General features: G+C 39.6%; 1 protein-coding gene across 1 annotated transcript in view; it reads left to right on the forward strand.

Moving 5' to 3' along the window:
* Positions 1-6,773: 6,773 nt before the first annotated feature.
* The window catches only part of Ipo7 (importin 7), a 39,865-nt gene continuing 25,451 nt past the window's right edge, over positions 6,774-21,187 (forward strand). The window contains exons 1-4 of the mRNA XM_051192664.1: positions 6,774-7,014; positions 15,221-15,302; positions 16,593-16,746; positions 18,521-18,679. Of these exons, the coding sequence (XP_051048621.1) occupies positions 6,931-7,014; positions 15,221-15,302; positions 16,593-16,746; positions 18,521-18,679 (479 nt within the window). The 5' untranslated portion in view covers positions 6,774-6,930. The remainder of the gene's footprint in view (positions 7,015-15,220; positions 15,303-16,592; positions 16,747-18,520; positions 18,680-21,187) is intronic.

The raw sequence follows: 21,187 nt of genomic DNA on the forward strand, positions 1-21,187 counted from the left end.
CTTATTATTATTCCCCTTTATCATCATAATCGCTATTATTTGAACAAGATTATTACCTGCTATTTTGGAGCAGTGAGCCCAGTGATAATATGAGGGTTGACTTGGAAAGAACTGATGGATTTGTAGATAAACTGGATGAAAGGGCTTTGTAGCACAGGGGAGAGATAAGCACACAGGTGTTTCCAGAGGCAATATTTCAGTAGGTAAAAGTCATGGGCATTTCGAGAGCCTCTGTGTGTGTGTGTGTGTGTGTGTGTGTGTGTGTGTGTGTGTGTGTGTGTGTATTCATGTGTATGTGAGCCTGTGCATGCACTTATGTGTGCTGCATAGTCCTTAACTTTTCTCTACTTTTATTTATTTGTTTATTTATTTATTTATTTATTTATTTATTTATTTTTATCAAGGTAGAGTCTTTCACTGAATCTGAATCTCTGAGTTTCTAACTAGCTTGCTGGTCCAGGGTTCAGGAGGATGCTGTCACACCCACCTGGGGTTTTTTTTGTTGTTGTTTTTGTTTTGTTTTGTTTTCCTGAGACAGTGTTTTTCTGTGTAGCTTTGGAGCCTGTCCTGGCACTCACTCTTATGTGGGTACTGGGGACCCAAACTCTGGTCCTATATTTACTTAGTAGGTGCTTTACCTACTGAGTCATTTCCAGAGCCCTCATGTGTCCTTCATACATCTTCCAGGTAGCTGCCCTTCAAGTTATTTAGGCTCTGGCTGTAGAGACTAATCTGCCGACATCCTACCTTCCTGCAGGTGTCGCTTGGCAGCACTCTGTTTCACATTTGTATTTATATCTGCCACCCTGCTCCAAGACATTTGTGTTGTGCATATGTGGATTCTTGTGGCCCTGTTGGGGATCTTAGCATGTAGTAGTCCAGAGGTGTTAGGGCAGGTTTAAGCCCAGTGTTTGTCCCTGTCTCTGTGTCTGTCCTGGTGTGTGACTGTATTTATTGAACAATATAGAAAGCATCACATGGGGAAGGAATGGGATACTTCACAGAAAATTTTAACATAATTTTTTTTACAAGGTATTAAGTCACTGGCTCTAGGTAATTTCAACTGACCAGATGATGAATATCATTGTTTTTTAATCAAATGAGTATCACTGTTTTTAAAGCCAATATCCATAAATAGTTGCTTTCAACCCTTATGTTAGATTTTACAGTTTCTTTCAGTTTCTGGATTTGAAGCTTTCAGCAAATGGTACACATATATTAACTAGGTCAGGAGCATGGCAGAGTACGTAGCTGAAGATTGAAGCTACTCATTAGCTTAGGTTGTAAAAGTTGATTACATGAGAATTTCAAGACAAGTAAGGTTGGTTGTTACATTGTTCTCTTAAAGGCAGGTTAAACAAACAATTTGAGTACAAACTGTGTTAGTGAGAATTCTCTAGAGGAAAATAACTTAAAGAATGATCTCTCTCTCTCTCTCTCTCTCTCTCTGACAAAGGTGGGGAAGGATTTATCTGGATGGTTTATGATCCAGACTATTCCAACAAAGGCTGTCTACCAATGGAAGGTCCAAGAATCCAGTAGTTGTTTAGTTCTATATGCTGGATGTCTCAGCTGGTCTTCAGTATATTCCAGAATCTCAAAGTAGGCTCTAATTCCAATGAAGGAATGAACTAACAGACAAGAGCAAGCAGGCAAAGAGGGAGCTAACCGCCTTCTCCCATGTCCTTTATATATATATAGGCTTCCTGATTAAAGGTGGGTCTTTCTACCTTAAAAGATCTGGATTAAAGGTGGGTCTTCTGATAAGTAAATATGAAATCGCCTGGAAGTTATGAGATAGTTATGAACAAGCCTAAGCTATAGGCTGAGCATTCATAATTGATAAGAAGTCTCCATGTCATTATTTGGAGGTTGGCTGGCAGGACAGAAAAGGACTAGTTACACAAGAGGCAGAGGCAGGTAGATAGCTACACAGTAAGGCCCTATCTAAACAAATAAACAAACAAATAATAATAAGGCAGCTAGGGAGATGACTCAGTGGATAAGAATATGTACTGCTCTTACAGAGAATCTGAATTCAGTTCCCAGCACCCATGTCAGGCAGCTAACAACTGCCTGTAATTCCCAATCTAGGTGCTCCAACACCTCTTCTGGATGCTGAGGGAACCACACTCAAGTGCATGTGCCTGCTACCCCCCACCCCACCCCTGCCACACACCTATTTGTTGTTTTAAATCTTTAAAGAAATAATTAGAGATTGGGGCATGTAGCTTACTTGATAGAGTGCTTGCTAAGGGAGTGCAAAATTTTGATCCCAAAATCAAATAAATTTATTGTTATGGTTGTATCAGTTACTGTTGCTATGATGAAAGACCAGGAAGAAGACAACTTAAGGAAGAAAGTTTGTTTTGGCTGTTGCTTTCAGATGGATGGATCCATGGCAGAGCAGACACTTGATAGCTAGAGGAGGCAGCTGAGCATTCACCTCTGAACTCCCTCACACAGGCAGAGTTTTCCTGTCCCAGCAGCCTGCTCCCAAATTACCACACAGAGGTTAGCTCAAGCTTGTTACTAGCTAACTCTTGTGTTAAAGGGATTCTGCCACCAATCCTGCTAGCATGAGAGGAGTGATCCAAGAGGTGGTTTTCCTTAGGGATGGGTATGATCTAGAGCAGAGGCTGATGGGAGGAGTGCTTGGGCCTATGATACAGACCAGGCTTCCTTTTTGTTCTTTAGTACTTGCACCCACATTGGGGTGCCAGATCTTATGTAATGTCTTTACCATCTATTAACAAAATCTGCACAAATATTAAAGAACAAAAGAGGAACTGATGTGAATCAGAAGCCACCGCTAACAACCACTGTCATCTGCTCTTTCTTGCTCTTGGCTCAAAAGGCCTGAGCATTCCTTTGAGCAAGAGGCAATGGCGGCTGTTAGGTTATCTGTTTTACCCTTTTCTCTTTCAGAAAGGGATCTTTGAATTTAACTTTTTGTTTATTTTTTTCCCTGACTATTACCAATAACAACTTGTAACCAATCCCCACTCCCCCTTAAATGAAAATAAACATCCATAACCCATTTTGGAGGGAATGTGGGCATTGTTCTCTCTAGGCTACTTACTGTTGCTTAGGGGTTCTAACATCTTTGAGAAAATCAGGATAATTGTTAAGTCTTGGCTGGAGTATTATGTGAGGCTGGATCATCTCAGTTACCAAGCAGAAACAACAAACTACAAATAGATAGGCTTTTTACTCTAAAAACCCACCTCCAGTGATATACTATCTTTAGCCAGACTGCACCTCCTAAACCTCCCCAAACAGTGCCACCACTAAGTGTTCAAACACTTGAGACTATGGGGGCTATTTCATTCTGATCACCATAATGGTATTCACCTGTAATTACAGCACTCTGAAAATAGAGCTAGGAAGACCAGAAGTTTAAGGTCATCCATTCATAATGATAGGTGTAAATTCAGCCTGGGCTACACAAGAACTTGTTTTAAAAATAAATAACAAAGCAAAACAACTTGAAACCATGAAACCAAACCTGGAAAGATTTCACTGAACTGTAAACAATCCTACTGCTTTTTTAGACAATGGCTCACATTCATTAAAGAAATATAAGGAAACTTACCCAACCACGGAACATGCACAATATCCAACATATAATTAATAATTACCAGACCTTCTCAACACTCTGAAGGTGGAGGCAGGAGGATTAGGAGTTTGAGGCAATACTGTGTTACATAATGAATTTGAACCAGCTTGAGTAACTTAGCAAGACTGTGTTTGAAAACCAAACAAAAACTACAAAGAACAAACGCCATCAACAGAAACAAAATACCAGATAGAGCAAGAAAGTTGCAAAATAGGCTAAATTAATAATATTAATAATCTCAGAATTGATAAGACATCACTACAGGCACTACAGACATTAGAACCATAAGTTAATACAGTGTGTGGCTTATTTGTTTTTTTTTTTTTTTAATTCATTTGTTTGTGGATTTTTTTAGTTCCTCCCTTTCTTCCTTCCTCTCTCTCTCTCCCCCCTGTCTCTTCCTTCCTTCCTTTCTTTCTTTCTTTTATGTGTGTGTGTGTGTGTGTTTTTTTTTTTTTTTTGAGAGAGAGTCTCTGTATGTAGTCCCAGAACATGATAGGTAGATCAGGCTGGTTCTCAAATGCAGAGATATCTAACTACCTCTGTCTCCTGAGTCCTGGGATTAAAGCAGAAAAAGCAGAAAATTAAAATATTTTTATTTCATCAGACATACAAGCAGGCTAAATACACATATTCATAAAGCAAAAATGAACCAATATTTTAAAGTTCTAATTAAATAGAGAGCTATATCATGTTCATGGATTAGAATACTTAATATTGTTAAGAGGCTAATTTTACCCAAATTGATTAAATTTAGTAATTATGAAAATCTCAGCAGATTTTATTTACAGACTAACTTGTTTTTCATACTTGGAAATAACCCTGAGCAATCTAAACATTTGAAAAATTAGTAACAAATTTGGAGGACTTATACATACTGGCTTCAAGAGTTTCAAGAAAACCTCTTTAATGAAGGTGTCATAGTATTTCGTGTGGAAAGGTAAATAGATCAATGGAACTAGGTAGAATTCAGAAATAGATCTATTCATATTTGGTCAATTAATTTTCAGCCCAATGGCCAAGTAATGCAGTAGTCATTGCCTCTAGGCTACTTCTAATACCCAACATGATATAAATGTTATACAAATAATGGCTGCACTGTATCCTTTTTAAAAGTTATTTATGTGTATGGGTGTTTTTGCCTGCATCTATGTCTGTGCATCACCTGCATGCCTAGTGGCTTTGAGGCCAGAAGAGGTCTGTTGGATCCCTTGAGGCTAGAGTTACATGTGATTGTGAGCTGCCATGTGGATGCTACAAATTAAACCTGGGTCCTCTGGATGAGTGGCTAATGTTCTTAATCACTGAGACATCTCTCCAGACACTTAGTTTTTATTTTTTAATTATGTGTTTATATATGTGTCTAGTTGGGTTTGTGCAAATTGAGTGCAGGTGCCCACAGAAGCCCAAAGAGGCATTAAATTCATTGAAAGTGGAATTTAGTTTTTTAAGACACACTTACTCTGTAGTTTAGCCTCCAGCGTCTCAGATATTATTATTATTATTATGATTTTGTTTTTGTTTTTTGAGACAGGATTTGTCTGTGCAACAGTCCTGGCTGTACTGGAACTCTTTGTAGACCAGGCTGGCCTTGATCTCACAGAGATCCACCTGCCTCTGTCTTCCGAGTTATTACTTATTTTTTAAAAAAGATTTATTTTTGTTTCAATTTGTATGTGTGTGCCACATATGTGAAGGTAGTAGAGGCTGGAAGAGGTAATTAGATCTCCTGTAACTTCAGCACAGGTTGTTGTGAGCAGCCAGAATGGGTACAAGGACCTTAATCCCTGCCCTCTGAAAGAGCAAGTCATGACCCCTGAGTCTTTGCTGCAGAGCCCCATTGCTTTGTCTTTGAGATAGCTTGAACTTTGTAGTTCAGGCCTGCCTGAAGCTCAGTATGTAACTTTAATTAGACTCTAATTGAAATTGATTTGATTTCTAACTGAAAATTGATTTGAGATGTATTACAGTATTCTTAAACTTCCTAATGCTGTAACTATTTACAGTTCCTTATGTTGCGGTGGCCCTAACCATAAAATTATTTCTGTTGCTACTTCAGAACTATAATTTTGCTACTGTTATGAATCATAATGTAAATATTTGATATATAGGATAACTGATGTGATATGTGACCAGTGTGAGTTATTTGACCCCAAGTGTTGAAACCCACAGGCTGAGAAATACTCAATCAGGAAGACCATGAGTTTTCATAGACCTTATGCATTTACTCTGTATTTAGAAATTATTTATATAATAACCTAGCTGAGATTTGAACAGTCATTAATAAGACATAACTTCAATATATGTAGTTATAGATATTTAAATTGCTATCTTTCATAGACAAAGCACATTAATTCCCGAGTGTGTGTGTGTGTGTGTGTGTGTGTGTGTGTGTGTGTGTGTGTATGTGTGTGGTTTTTCCAGAGAGGGTTTCCCTGTGAAGCTCTTACTGTCCTGGAACTCACTATTTAATCCACACTGGTTTTGAACTCGGAGATTCACCTGCCTCTGCTTCTTGAGTGCTGGTACTAAGGGCATTGTGCCGCTGCAGCCACCACCACCCTGTACATTTGATCTTTTGTATCAGACTGTTTCCTTAGGGTAAAGCTTCACAAATGAGATTACTGAATCAGAGTGAAATCTCAAGCACGACTTTAATCCCAGCACTCAGACAGAGGCAGGCTGATCTCTGTGAGTTCGAGGACAGCTTGGTCTACAGTGCACCTTCCAGGGCAGGCTCCAAAGCTACAGAGGAACCCTGTCTGGAAAACAAAACAAAACAAACAAATAAAAAAAGAAATACATCTCAAATCATTTTTCAGAAAGTTCCACTTGGGAGGTTGAGACAGTGGCAAGTTCAGGTCATCTTGGGCTACAAAGCAAGTCTCATCTTGAAAAACGAAACAGAAGTTTCTTTTAATTATACAGTAACAACGAATTTCAACTCACATTGCTTGATGTCCTTTAGGGATATCATATAAATCTTTGTAAGTGTTTTACTTTTCTTTGTGTGTAATTTGAACATTTTCCATTTCAATAGCTGGACTGTTCCACTGGAGTCAGCCACGTGGGCCGTGCCTGCCTTTGCGGACTACATCTCCCAAGGTGCTCCGCGGGTGCTCTGACAGGAAGTGGCCGGAGCATCTCCCGCCTCCACGCCGAGGCGAGAAGGTTCTATCCGGGGCCTTGGCGCTTCTCTTTCCTTTCGCGCCGGTTGCCGCTGCGGAGCGCGGCCGGTCCATGTGCGCAGTGAGTGGCGCTATTTCTGGCTCAGTAGCACCGGTGTCCCGGGTTTGGCCGACTGCGCGGCGATGGATCCCAACACCATCATCGAGGCCCTACGGGGCACCATGGACCCAGCCCTGCGCGAGGCCGCTGAGCGCCAGCTCAATGAAGTAAGGACGGCCGGCTAGCGGCTGCTGCGGGCTGGTGGACCGGCAGGCCGAGCCTTCCGGCCTGGCCGGGAGCCTCGGACCGAGTCGCCGACAGGTCCTTTTGAAGGGGTGGGGCGGAGATCTGCCCTCCGTGCCAGGCTCGGGTTCCTCGCTGTGGGGCTCCGGCGCCCAGGCCGCCTCTTGGTCGGCTCCCGAGTGGGCCTCTGGCTGCGGTCTGGGTGTGAGGAGCCGGCCGGGCTAGGCGGGCGTGACGGTGTGGACACATGGTCGGCTCGGGTGGCCCGCCGCCCTCTGGCTCACTCCCAGCTTGTTCCTTGCTCCCGGGAGGGGGCGAAACTCACTGGGAGGGCGTACAGACGCGTCCCAGACCAGTCTCGCCGGCGCCTTGGATGTCGGGGGTCCTGGGAAGGCTAGCCGGTCCACTGGGTGCTGCGCTGTCAGCCTGGTCTTCGCTCTAGGCGGATCAGTGACATGCATGTCGGGTACAACTTAGTTCTCGCCCGTGAACTGCTAGGGACAGATTTCAGATGTAAGCCTGCGCCTCCTTGGTAGGGCTGGGTAGTGCGGGTTACACAGTGCGTTCCCAGCTCTCGTACTGTCTGTCAGAGTGCCACAGTTGGGAGACGGAATGATGTAGTGGAAGGGTCAGAAGAAGTGCGACCTTCTAGGTATAGTTCCCTCACCGATTCCTGGAGTGACCTTGGGGCAAGTCCTTTAACCTCTCCTGATCCTGAGTTTTACTCATTCATGGAATTAGGCCGCAGGGTTGCTGCGATGGTCAAGTGAGATAAAAGAAGTCCGCCTATAGATCTTTCCTAATTTGCGGAGAGTTGGTTTTCTCTCCCACGTGTTTTGGGGAGTTCCCCTTGGAAAACAGTAGTGTTACATGGGTATTCTACTGTACTGATTTATTTCATTATTCTTTCTTTCTGAACTTTGCAGTTTTATGTATTAGTAAGAATTTAGGAGGTTCATGAGAACTCTATAGAGCATCTGTCACTTGGTATACCACCGAGTCTGACGTTTTGTGTGTGTGTGTGTGTGTGTCTTAATGTAAAAAGAAACCTGTTTAAAGAAATTTTTAAAGCATTGACTTTCAGGGAAACTAATTAAGCATCTAAAGGTTAGAGTGCTGTGCTAGATATTCCTGCCCTCAAGGAATTTACAGTTCCACCAAACCACCCACAGTTCAGATAAATTGAATTATTTCAAAATGAAAAGGTAAGTATTTTATATGTAAGTGAGACTCATTCTAAAGGATCATAGTGCTAAATTTTTAGACCCAAAGTCACCTTGGCAAGAGCTTACATTGGGATTTAAAACAGTTTGTCCTTTTACAATGTTATTAAATCACACAAAGAGTTAGGGGGTTCTTGTGCTTTATATGGACCTTCCTTATAATGACTATTATTTTGCTTATGAATGTTTAATAGTCTAGAAAACCAAGCTTTGGGTCACACCTATAATCCTAGCACTTGGGAGGCTTAGGGCAGTAGGGACTGCCCAGGAGTTTGAACCCTTCCTGGGCTATAGAGTAAGATTCTATCTCCAAAGTAAACCTAAAAAAATCTGAAAGTTTTGTCTTAAGTATTTCTGTCATGAATTCATGTGACTCATAAAATTGTTTCTTAAAAGATTTGATTTCTCTTTCATAAAATTGGATAATAATGCTTTCTTCAAAGTTGGGATTCTGTGAACAGTTACTGTATTTCTAGGTTTTGTTTTATTTTCAGACAGGGTTTCACTCTTTAGCCCAAGCTTGTCTCACATTCCTGGGTAATCTTTCTGCCTTGGCCTTCCTAGCCCATGTACCAGCACATCCAGTTTTGCATGTCTACTTATGTGCACTCACATACTAAAGATCTGGAGAAAGTATTTCACAAGTTAGGCTTTAAAAGATAAACAAATAATCAAAATAGCAATCAGATCCTTTTTTACTCAGCCATTGATCTGTTGTTCTGGAATGCCTTGGAACAGTAAACACTGATAATCTTTTCTGCCAAAGAAAATGTATTATCTGGCCTGTATTTCTGTGATTTTTAGCTCTATTTTTCTTATGTCTTTCAGCTACTACATTTAGATTTTCAAGTAATTTTGCTAAGATAACTTTTAGAATATTTGCCCTGATTTAGGAGAAACATTCCAAATGTATCATGAAGAATGAGAACAGAACATCTTGCTTTTGAGAGGCTTTTGCTTTTAATATGGTAAGGTGTACAATTTATCATCCACTCATTAAAAAGCTCTTTTTACTCCTTAAACAGTCAGAATTCCTCATGTTAAAAGATTTTAGATAGATGAATGAGTTCCCCTCACCATTGGGGTAATCATTGTCTAAAAACTGTAGATGTCTTTAGCATTTTTATTTTTTGTTTTATTTATTTATTTATTTTTGAGGTGGGTGCTTGAGCCTCACTAAGTTCCTGGCAAGTCTGGGATTTGCTCTGTCAACCTGACTGGCCTTGAGTGCAAGAAATCTCCCTACTGTGCCCAGCTTTTCAAAGTTTTCAGTTTGTAAATATGGCAGTACTTTTGCTACTGAGCTTGTGTGCTTAGCTCTGGACCCTTTGTCACTTTTAAAATATCTCTTTATCATGGAGGACTCCCCATTTTCCAACTACATTCCTATCTGCCTACCCTTGTTTTATAAAGGTTAGTTCTCATGAATATCATCTATACTTAAAGGATATTTGAGTTATTTTTATATCATGTATGACTAAAATTAAAAAATGACATTAGATTGGGAAACTAATGACTGTTTAGGGTGTGTAATTTTTACTTCCTTTTTTCTTTTTGAAACATGGGCTCTTTGTAGTCTAGGCTAGCCTCAGATTCCTGAGAGCTGGGATTACAAGTATGGTACCACTATGTCTAGCCTAGATAGTGTTTTTCAAATCACTCAAGTGGTAGAAAACTAAATCTGGCAGTTTGTCCTCATATGTGCTGATGTTCATGTGTGTGCTGTGGCACGCACATACATACATACATACATACACACACACACATAATTAATTTAAAATTCAAAATACTTTATAGTCTTTCCTACTAGGCAACAGTGTATCCTCCAGTGAAATGTAAAATGGAATAATATTTACATAATTAGCCTGAGTCCTACTGAGTTTAAATCATTAGACCCCTGTACTTTAAATATTTAATTACCTATAATGTGCAGTGCATTGTAAATGCTCTGTAAACGGCTGTTGTACAGTATTGTTTTAAGGAAAAAGCAGGGAAGTGGTGGTATAGGCCCAGAACTTGGGAAGCAGATGCAGGAGGATCTCTTAGGCCAGCCTTGTCTACAGAGCAAATTCCAGGACTGCTAGGGGTACAACACAGGGAACCCTGTCTCAGAAAAAAAAAAAAAAAAAGTCTGTATATACAGTACAGGTGCATTTTTCTCCCTAAATGCTTTCCATCTATATACATGAGGTTGAGTTCTAGGTGGTAGAACCTTCTGAGTGTTGGTTTCCTTATGTGTATAATGAAATAGTATCTGCCATTGTGTTGTATGGTTTAAGGAAGTGGTGTATGTAAAAATCTAGGGAAGTGGCATCAGTAAGTCCTCCAAGTTATTTGAACTGCATATCCCACCTGCTATACAAGTTTAAGAGGTCTAGAGTTTGTTTCTTACCTTAGTTTACTACTTTAGTCCTTCTACCCTCAGTAGAAATGATTCTTTGGACACATCACTATGACATAGCATTATTGATAGCACATAATAGACACAGGAAGTATTTGTTGAATTCAAGACAGAAGAACCTAAATAGAAGTGTTAACATTCATTTGGGCTGGAAAGAGGAGAGATGGCTCAGTAATTAACCCATGTTGCTCTTCCAGAGGATCCAGGTTTGGTTTCAGTGAATCTGGCCCTCTTCTGACCTCCTCAGGCACTTGGGATCATATGGTACACATATATGTAGGCAGAACACTTATCATACACATATAAAATAAACTTAAACGAAAGAACACTTTTTAAAAAATTATTTTACAGGGTGGTGGTGGTAGGGGCAGTGTGTGCCTTACCAGTCTGGTCTAGAGTGAGTTTTAGGACAGGCAGGTCTACAAAGAGAAACCTTGTCTAAAAAAACAAAAAAAGAGAGAGGTTTATTTTATGTGTATGGGTGTTTTGATAGTATATATGTCTGTAACATGTTTTTGATATCTTTGGAGGCCAGAAGAGGACATTATATTCTCTAGAACTAGAATTATGGATGGCTTTGAGATACAATGTAGGTGTTGGGGTTTGAACTCTGGAATCCTGTGGAAGAGCAGCAGTGTTCTTAACCAACCACTGAGCCATCACTCCAGTCTAGAATACTTTCTTTCTTTCTTTCTTTCTTTCTTTTTTTTTTTTTAGAGCACTCATTTTTAAATCTTTAAAATAGGTTTTTGGTCAGGCATTGGAGCGCAGCACCCCAGGAAGCTGAGAAAGGATTGTAGCAAGTTGCAGTGTTCCTGGTCAGCCTGGGCTAAAAAGTAAAATTCTGTCAATCACTCGATGGATGGATGGATGGATGGATGGATGGATGGATGGATGGATGGATGGATGGATGAGGGGACTGGAGAGATGGCTCCTTGGCTAAGAGCACTAATCTGTTTTCTCAGAGGATCCTGGTTCAATTCCCAGCTCCCACATGACAGCTCCCACCTCTCTTGTTAACTGTCTGTTCCAGGGGATCTGACACCGTCACTCAGACATACATGCAGGCGTAACACTAAAACATACAATTTTAAAAATACAAATTTGTTATGTATAAATTACATTGAATGCCATATAATAGCTCTGGTTCTTTCTTTAATTGGGAAAAATTATGTTTTTATGTAGTGTATGTGTTATGTATCTGTAATATGTTTGTATGTAGATATAGAAGACAATTTGTGGGAATTAACATGAGCGTTTTAGCTTTTTTTTTTTTTTTTTTTTTTTTTTTTTTTGAGATAGGGTTCTCTTGTGTAACAGCCCTAGCTGTCTAGCTGTCCTGGAACTAGCTCTGTAGACCAGGCTGGTCTTGAACTCACAGAGATCCTCCTGCCTCTGCCTCCTGAGTGTTGGGACTAAAGGCATGTGCCACCACTGCCCAGCCAGTAGACAGTATTTAACAAGTATTTAGATGGGAATCTTGAGTGCTTATTATGTGGCAAATAACATTTGGATTGCAATGGTAGATTTTAGTCTGTAATCCAGGCTGATATAAGACAAAGTAAATGGATTTGGAATTGATAAATATTTTGTGTTTTAAACTATTGAGTCCTGAGATAGTTGCCTCAAGCAGTTACTTTTCACTACTAGGTGTGGTGGTAGCACACACCTTTAATCCCAGCACAGGGGAGGCAAAGAAAGGCTGATCTTTTAGTTCAAGGTTAGCCGGGTTTATGGAGTTATTTCTAGGACAGCCAGGGCTACAAGGAGAAACCTTGTCCAGGGGTGGGGTGGGTGGGGGATGTTTTCAGGCCTGGTGTTGAGGTTTTGTTGGATGGTCTTTGGCTGTGGGAGGAAGCCCAGATAAGAGTTTGGTTTAAATTATATATGTATATTTATACACAGACTTAATGTATTGCAGGTTCTTTTTTTCTTTTTGAGACAGGGTTTCTCTGTAGCTTTGGAGCCTGTCCTGGAACACTGTAGATCAATCTGTCCTTGAACTCACAGAGATCCGCCTGTCTGCCTTCTGAGTACTGGGACTAAAGGCATAGTCCACCACCCCCCCTGCTTCCTTAAGTTACAGGTGGTTGTTAGCCACAATGTGGTTGCTGGGAATTGAACTCAGAAAGAGTAGCCAGTGCTCTTAACCTCTTAGCCATCTCTCTAGCACCCGGCTCTCCTCCCCCTCCCCATGTCTTTGTTTGGGTATCTTTACTTTGTTTTTACCCTCCTCTCCTTCTGCATATATTTCCCTCCCCATTCCCTAATTAGAGTCCCTACTTTTCTCATTTCTTAGATTAGATCACTTAGACTCTGTTATTCCCTTCTCTGTTAACCTCCTTTTCCCAATAATGGTCCCTTTCTACTTTCCTGGTGTCTTCAGCTACTGCAGGATATGTACTCACATTTGAAGATTTGGAGCTAGGAGCCTTATGAAAAAGAACTGCCATGTTTGTTTTTCTAGTTATGTCCATTTACTGGGCTAGAACCTGGAGAAGGATGCCTGATTTTTGTTTATTAAAGTACTTGAAAGGTGCTGGAATGTGTGAGGCCCTAGGTTCAATTCCAGTATTCCTTTTGCCCATGAATTGTGAAGGACTTAAAAAGTGTTAAGTCAGTACTTGTGAGGCAGAGGCTGGGAGATCCCTTTAAGTTCATGTCAGCCAGAAAAGGGACAAATTAATGACCCATTTGTTGCATAATTTGGTGTGTCTAGAAATTAATCAGGATCCTTGTTTTTGAGAGACCAGAGTTGCCTATGTGTTGAAAACAGCATGTTCATTTGTATCAGGTCTACTGCATGAATACTGGGCTGCCCTTGAGTTTGAAGTGATCCTCCTGTCTTAATATCCCAAGTGCTAGAATAACAGGTGTGTTCCCTCAAACTTGTTTTGAGACAGTACTCTAGAATAGTTTTGAAGTGGCCACATGGCTGAGAATGACCTTGAACTCCTTATGTCCATCACACCTAGAAAATTCATAGCATTTTTTTTTTTCTTTTTTTCTTTCTGTATTTTGTTTTTCGAGACAGGGTTTCTCTGTGGCTTTGGACCAGGCTGGCTTCAAACTCAGAGAGCCACCAACGCCCACCTTAACATTTCTTTTTCTTTTCTTTTTTCTTTTTTTTTTTTTCCTTTTATGTACATTGGTATTCAGCCTGCATGGGTATCTATGTGAGGGAGTCAGATAACCTGGATAGAACAGGAGTTACAGATAGGTGTGAGCTGCCATGTGGATGCTAGGAATTGAATCTGGGTCCTCTGGAAGCCAGTGCTCTTAACTCATGAGCAGCTGCTCCAGCCCTCATAACATTTATTACCAAGAATACTATTGAGAATTTGGGAGAAAAACTCTGAATACTTTGGTTATGAGACAAGAACTTACTGGCAGCATTGTAAAGATCTAAAAGATCTTCTGGCATAACCAATAGTATAAAGTCATCATTTAATTAAAAAATTATAAAGAGCCAGTGTTGGTGGCACACACCTTTAATTCCAGCACTTGGGAGGCAGAGGCAGGCGGATCTCTGTAAGTTCAAGGCCAGCCTGGTTTACAGAGCGAGTTCCAGGACAACCTCCAAAGCAATATGGAGAAACCCTGGGAGAAACTCAGTCTCAAAAAACAAAAAAAACAAAACAAAAAAATTATAAAAACAGGCTAGAGAAATGGTAAAGGTTGCTCTCTCCAAGGGAATCATATGACTTCATCTGGCCTCTAGGGGCACAGGACATATATGCAGGTAAAACCACCTTATACATAAAACAATTTAAAAGAAAATCATCTGTGGAATGTGTGTGTATATGTATACACACACATACACATATATACATATATATGTAAAAATCTGTCAGTGGCACCTTAATGATAACTCTAAAGTGGGCTCTTTGGTCTCAACATGTACATATTACTGTTATTTGATTAGAGCAAGATGGATATAGTGAAAAGGCTGTCTGGTTTTGGTTCTACTACTGTGGTAACTGAAAATACTTAACCTCGTTATAGTTCATATTTTTGTATTTTTTGTTTTGTTTTGATACTGAGTTTCTCTGTAACAGCTCTGGCTGTCCTGGAACTCTGTAGACTAGTCTGGCCTTAAACTCAAAGCTATCTGCCTGCCTCTGCCTCCGAAGTGCTGGAGTTAAAGATGTGGGCAACCATGCCCGGCTCCAATAATTATTTTATTAATTGTTTTTATTTTATGTGTATAGTGTCCTACATGTGTGCAGTGTCTTTGGAGACTATAAGAAGATGTGTGATCCCCTGGAATTGGTTAGGGAATGGTTGTGAGGCTCACTCCTGATTTTTCATGCCTCCTCCATGTGAGTGCTTCTTTGAGAGTTGAGATTAAAGGTGTGGAATGCAGTCATTTCAGGGAGTCAGCGTTTATAAACAATAATCTTACATAAAATAGCCTTTGTACACCAGTAATCCCAGCACTGAGAAGGCTGAGGAAGGAGGATGGTGAGTTCAAGACTTACCTGGGCTATATAGTGAGACTGCCTCTAAATAAAATACGTTCATCTACAGAAATTTAAAGTCTTTATTTTGTTTGCTTGTTTGTAGGCACACAAGTCTCTGAATTTTGTTTCAACACTGCTCCAGATTACTATGTCCGAACAACTGGACTTACCTGTGAGACAGGCAGGCAAGTTTCTTAAATTATTTCTTGGAATGTACAGATAAAAATATATTGATTGAAAGGTATGTTAGTGAAATACAAAAGTATTGTGGGTGCCCCTTCAGTAATTTCCTTCTGTGAGAATTCATTTACTTTTGGTGTGTCTAGAAATAGCAACTTTCTTGATATTTGGGAGGATTTAAAGGGAAATTTGAGATTTATTTATTTTTCATTTTTTGTATATTGGTGTAACCCACATGTATATAGTATTTGTTAATCTAGAATATGCCAGTTCCATGTCTTTTATTGTAGATATAGTTTAGGGTTTTTTGTTTTGTTTTGTTTTGTTTTAATACCTTAAGATTAAGTATTTGCTGGACGATGGTGGTGAATGCCTTTAATTTCAGCACTCTGGGAGGCAATGGCAGGTGGATCTCTCTGAGTTCAAGGCCAGCCTGGTCTACAAAGCTACACAGAGAAACCCTGACTTGGGGTGGGGGAGGGTTAAGTAGTACATTTTTAAGATTCAGTCACCTTTATTTAAATGGTGTAGGACTGCAGTGGAATTTACCAATCAAAAAAGTCAGTTTCTTACAATTTAGGGATCAGTTTCATGTTTCACATTTGTAATCCACATTTCCCAGATAGCTGATAAAAAAGTGTTGTTAGTGATATACATCACGCTGCATCATAAGCTTGTTAACTGTCAGATAGCAATGTGCAAAGGCGTCAGTATGGTGGCTGGCAGCGGGTCATTATCTATGGTTTTTGAGCACAGCAAATTTTCTCATGAAGTAATATGAATAGAAATACTCAATTTAGACACTTGAGAACCTTTACATACTTTGGTTTTTCCTATAAAACATTTTGTCATGTTCATGTAGAAACTGTATTTTTGATTTTTGAGATAGGATTTCTCTATGTAGCCCTAGCTGTCCTGTTACATGCTTTGTAGACCAGGCTGGCCTCAAACTCACAGAGATCATCTGCGTATGCCTCCCAAGTTCTGGGGTTAAAGGCATGCTACACCATGCCCTGTCTTTAGAACTGTATGTGTTAGTTTGGTGCTTAAGGGTTTTATTTAGAAATTGATTTTGGTATACTATATTTATTTGCTGGATTCTCTTGGGGTGTATGTTTAATAATTTTGTGCCTAATGCCTGCAACTGAATGTTAAATGTGTGTTTTGGTTATTGACTTGAAATAATTGGCTATTAATTTGCTTACAAAAGAATCCCTTTGTAATACTGATATTCCCAAGAGGTATTTTCACTGTTTTTACAATAAACATTACTTTATGAATGGTCTGTATTTTAGGTGTTATTTATTTGAAAAATATGATAACACAGTATTGGCCTGATCGGGAAGCCACACCAGGGGACATATCCCCATACACAATTCCAGAAGAGGACCGACATTGCATTCGAGAAAACATTGTAGAAGCCATTATCCATTCACCTGAGCTTATCAGGTATATTAAAATTTGCCCATTGTTATAATATATGTTTTGTCTATTTTAAATTTTCTTTTTCAGAGCCCTCCTCCCTTTTTTTTTTTTGGAAGACAGGGTCTCATTTTATAGACAAGGCTGGTCTTGAACTCACAGAGAGCTGTCTGAGTTATAGTATTAAAACCACTCGACCTGCCATTTTTATAGCATACAGTTACTGCACATGATGTCATAGAATGCGTTCAGTGTCACGTTTATAAAGCCAAGGCTTAAATCTTTTATATAAAACTTGTGGAACAGTGCAATTAGACAAAAGAGTAAAGAAAATTTTAGAGCCTGATGTGTGCAGTATATGGCTGCAGTAAGCATTTCAGAGGCTGGGGTGGGATGATGGTTAGTTTATACCAGCAGTAAGTCCCTGTCTCTTTTGAGACAGGTACTGAGGATGTAGCTCAGTAGTAGAATACTTAACAAACAAGTTGTCCCAACTTTTTGTTCCTGTACTGAGAAAGGATAAGAAAGATAGAGGGAAAGAAAAATTGCAGAATTCGATCTCAAAGTTTTATAGGTTGATTTTGGAAGTTTTACACCTTCTCTGCAGAGTAGGCATTGAAATAAGGCCTGCTCGTGGAAGTCAAGTGCACTTATCACTACCCTGTCTGGCCTGGAACATTCTGTATCAAACTGGCTTTGATTGAGCTCAAAAAGATCCACTTGCCTTCCAAGTGGGTTTACAGTGTTCCTGGCTAGCAAGCACTCTTATTTTATAGGAGTGCAAATTGATCAGGCTATCTAATTGTTTTCTGCCTGATTTTTGAGATTTTGTTGATTGTCTAGACTGGCTTGTCAGCAAGATCCAGGGATCCTCCTTTCTGTCTTCCTAGCACAGGATTATACACTTGTACAGTGCTGCACCTAGCTTTATCTATGGGTTTTGGAAGACCAAATTCAGGTCCTTATGGCTTTTACAAGTCATCTTTGACTCTGAACTTTTGGGTCTTTCGAAGAGTCCTGTTAATCTAGAAATACTCCAGGCTAGTCTTGAATTCTAAACTTTCCCTGAGAAATGAGTATGTGCCACCATCTTTAACTTTGCAAATGTTTGTATACTTGTTATTTTTTGCAATGAAAAGGCTTTTTGGAACTAGACCTTGTGTATCTCAGACTGGCCTCAAGTACATGATCCTCCTGCCATCTACTTCCTCCTTGCTGGGAGTATATATGTGTGCAATCAGGCTTGCTTGGATGGCAACTGGGTTACTTTTTTTTCCTTTGGTTTTTTGAGACAGGGTTTCTCTGTGTAGCTTTGGTGCCTGCCCTGGAACTAGCTTTGTAGACCAGGCTGGCCTCAAACTCACAGAGATCTGCCTGTCTGCCTTTTGAGTGCTGGGATTAAAGACATGCACCACCACCACCAGTTGGGTAATGGTTTTTAGTTATTTGTTCTGTTTTTCCAAAAAGCGTTTCTTTGTGTAGTCTTAGTTGTCCTGGAAACAGCTCTGTAGCCCATGCTGCCTTGAACTCACAAAGATCTTCTTGCTTGCCTCTTCCTCCTGAGTCCTGGGATTAAAGGGTTTTGATACCACTGCCATGCTGGGTTATCTTTTAAATTGGTAGGAAGAAGTAGTTGTTGCTGAGTGAGTTATATTGTATTATCTGTATTTTATGTGCATCTAAATACCTGATGGATTATTTGAAATTAGGCTTTGTTGAAACAACCATTTTGCCATTGTTTGAGTTACCAAAGTGCTATTTCGATTAGGTTTCTTCTTTACTGCTGCATTTTGACTTTCAGGGTACAGCTTACTACGTGCATTCATCATATTATCAAACACGACTACCCAAGCCGCTGGACTGCCATTGTGGACAAGATTGGATTTTATCTTCAGTCTGATAACAGTGCTTGTTGGTTGGGAATTCTTCTTTGCCTTTATCAGCTTGTGAAAAATTATGAGTAAGTGTTCTCCTAACTCCAGTTAAGTTTTTGAGAAGTGGGAGTAATTGTAAAAGTTTAAACCAATTTGAACATATAAGTATAAGAAAATTAGTGAATTGTATCTTAATTTAGTATTTTCCTATTGAAGTAGTAATCTTATTCTGAATTTTTCTTTATTACACTAATTTTCTGTGTGTGCATATGGAAGTATCCCACAAGACAAGCTGGGGGCATGGATCCCTCTGCCATGCAGATGCCAAAAACTTAGAAGATTGGCTCAATGCAAGGACACCTACCCTGTTGAGCCCTCCCATAGGCTGGGGGTACTTATTCTAAACATACATTGTTTTTTGTTAATGCCACTGAGAAACTGCCTCACTTACTGTTCTCAGTGTTCTGTTTAAAGTTCTTGACTTATTCAGAAACGGTCTCTAGAATTGGGGCTCCTCGGTAGGTACTGATAGGAAGCTTTTAAGATTTGTGAGTGTCTGCTTGTCTGAAGGTGATTGGAGTGCATTGAGCAATGGAGTACTTTATTCAGTGGGTTCCTGATTCGTGTACATTTGCTCCTCCAACAGCTAGTATTATGTATGCCACTATGCTCAGTTCTTGATCTTTTAAGTCAGTGTAGTCTGAGAAATTCACTTTAATCTACTTAATTTGCTGAATATTTGGATGAATCATAGTTATATAAATAATTTTTAGACCAAAGAATTGCCTTAGCTCTGAGTTTGATTCCCAGCATCCACATGGTGGCTCACAACCATCTAACTCCAAAACCAGGAAATTTGAAGTCTTCTATCCTCTGGCAGTACACAGGTATGCAAATGGTGCACAGAACATATACATCGTGCTGGTAAAACACTCATACACATAAATTTTTTTAAAGTGCGTTCTTTTAAAAAAGTAGTAAGCCAAACGGTGAAGGATTTTCATTCAAGCTTGTTGTCAAAATAGTGAAATTGGTAGATGTGGTGTGGAAAAATTAAAAGGAAGAATTTAGTATATTGGTGACTTGATCTCCATTCCTAAGAGCTAGATAGATATCACTATGAGCCCTCTTTTCTGGGACTTGTAGGCAGCCTCTGACACTCTTTTGGGATCCCATTTCAAAGAACTGTGCTGTTCTGAGTAGGCATGAAACACACCATTTACACCCTTGGTACTGGTGTTTTCTTGTGTCCCCACCAGCTACCCATCTTCCTGCTAAGGAATGTTCCAGCTGTCGCTCCAACTTCTATCAGAGTGCCAGTAGTAGTTCTGGTAAGTGAGTGACTAAAGCCAGAAAAAAAAAAATAACAATAAGTTGGCAGTGTCATTAAGAGGTTTTGAGTCTCTCTTATAACCTTAGCAGGAAAGAATGTGAGGGATTTTTAAATGGGATGTAGAGGAGGCTACTACAATATAAAATTTCAGTTTATTTTCAAGCAATGTTTGCTTGTTTGTAGGAGATCAAAAGGAGCATTTGATGAGGAAATTATATCACATCTTACTGAATAATAGCAGCAAATGAGAAAGGGGGTAGAGAGCCAGAAGCATGAACTGGTAATAAGGGGAATACCTAATGGCATAGGAATCCTCAGGATAGATTTTTGGTGCCTAGCTAAACTATTATAAAATGTAATTTCAGGTCATTCCTGGTGAGATGTTAAGGTAATAGTTTTGATCTGGTAATTGGGACAGAACTGGCCTTGCATTTCCTACATAGTAGAGGATGACTTTGAATTTCTGATCCTCCTGCTTCCAACTTCACAAGTTCTGGGTGTCACCACACTTGGTTTGTAATGCTGCGGAGCATCCAGAGTTGGGTTTGTGTGTACGTTAGAGAAGTACTTTATTGGCTATATTACTTTGCTTGGTAAGCATTTTGGATATTAAAGAATCACTGGCTTTTTATTTAAAAACAAAAAAATTCAACCAAGTGTGGTGGTTCACACCTTTAATTCCAGCACGTGGGAAGCAAGGGTAGGCAGATCTCTTGAGTTCAAGAGATCAAAGACTGCACAGAGAAACCCTGTCTCAAGAAAAAAAGAAATTACGACAAAAGAATTGAACTCTATGTATTCCTATGGCTATGGTTCATTGGTTTGGTATGTGAATGGAGATTTGAGTACTAAGCTTTTTATTTTTATTTAGTTCAATTAACTTACCACAAGAATCTACCTGCCTCTGCCTTATGTCATACTTTCAGAAACTTTTGGGTCTCACAGTATAATGATATATTTATAGCATAAATTACTTGAATTGCCACTAGCTTAGATTAACTACTGCTAACCAACTCCCTGTCTAATCAGTGTGATTCATGAGTTAAGAGAAAAGACATTCTATCATGTAAGTTTTCAGCTATTGTGGGTGACCAACTGAGTTGGGAAGATGGAAGGAGAGTTTTTACCTTTATTAGGGAATTTTGTCTGTAGTTAATGTAGTCCAACCTGGGAGTTCACATGGTTTTTGTTTTTTTGTTTTTTTTCTATAAGCATGTGAATATCAGTTGGTGTATTTGAGTATCTGGTATATTTGAGAACC

This window comes from Phodopus roborovskii, unplaced genomic scaffold (genome assembly GCF_943737965.1).
Source record: "Phodopus roborovskii unplaced genomic scaffold, PHOROB, whole genome shotgun sequence".
Taxonomy (NCBI): Eukaryota; Metazoa; Chordata; class Mammalia; order Rodentia; family Cricetidae; genus Phodopus; species Phodopus roborovskii.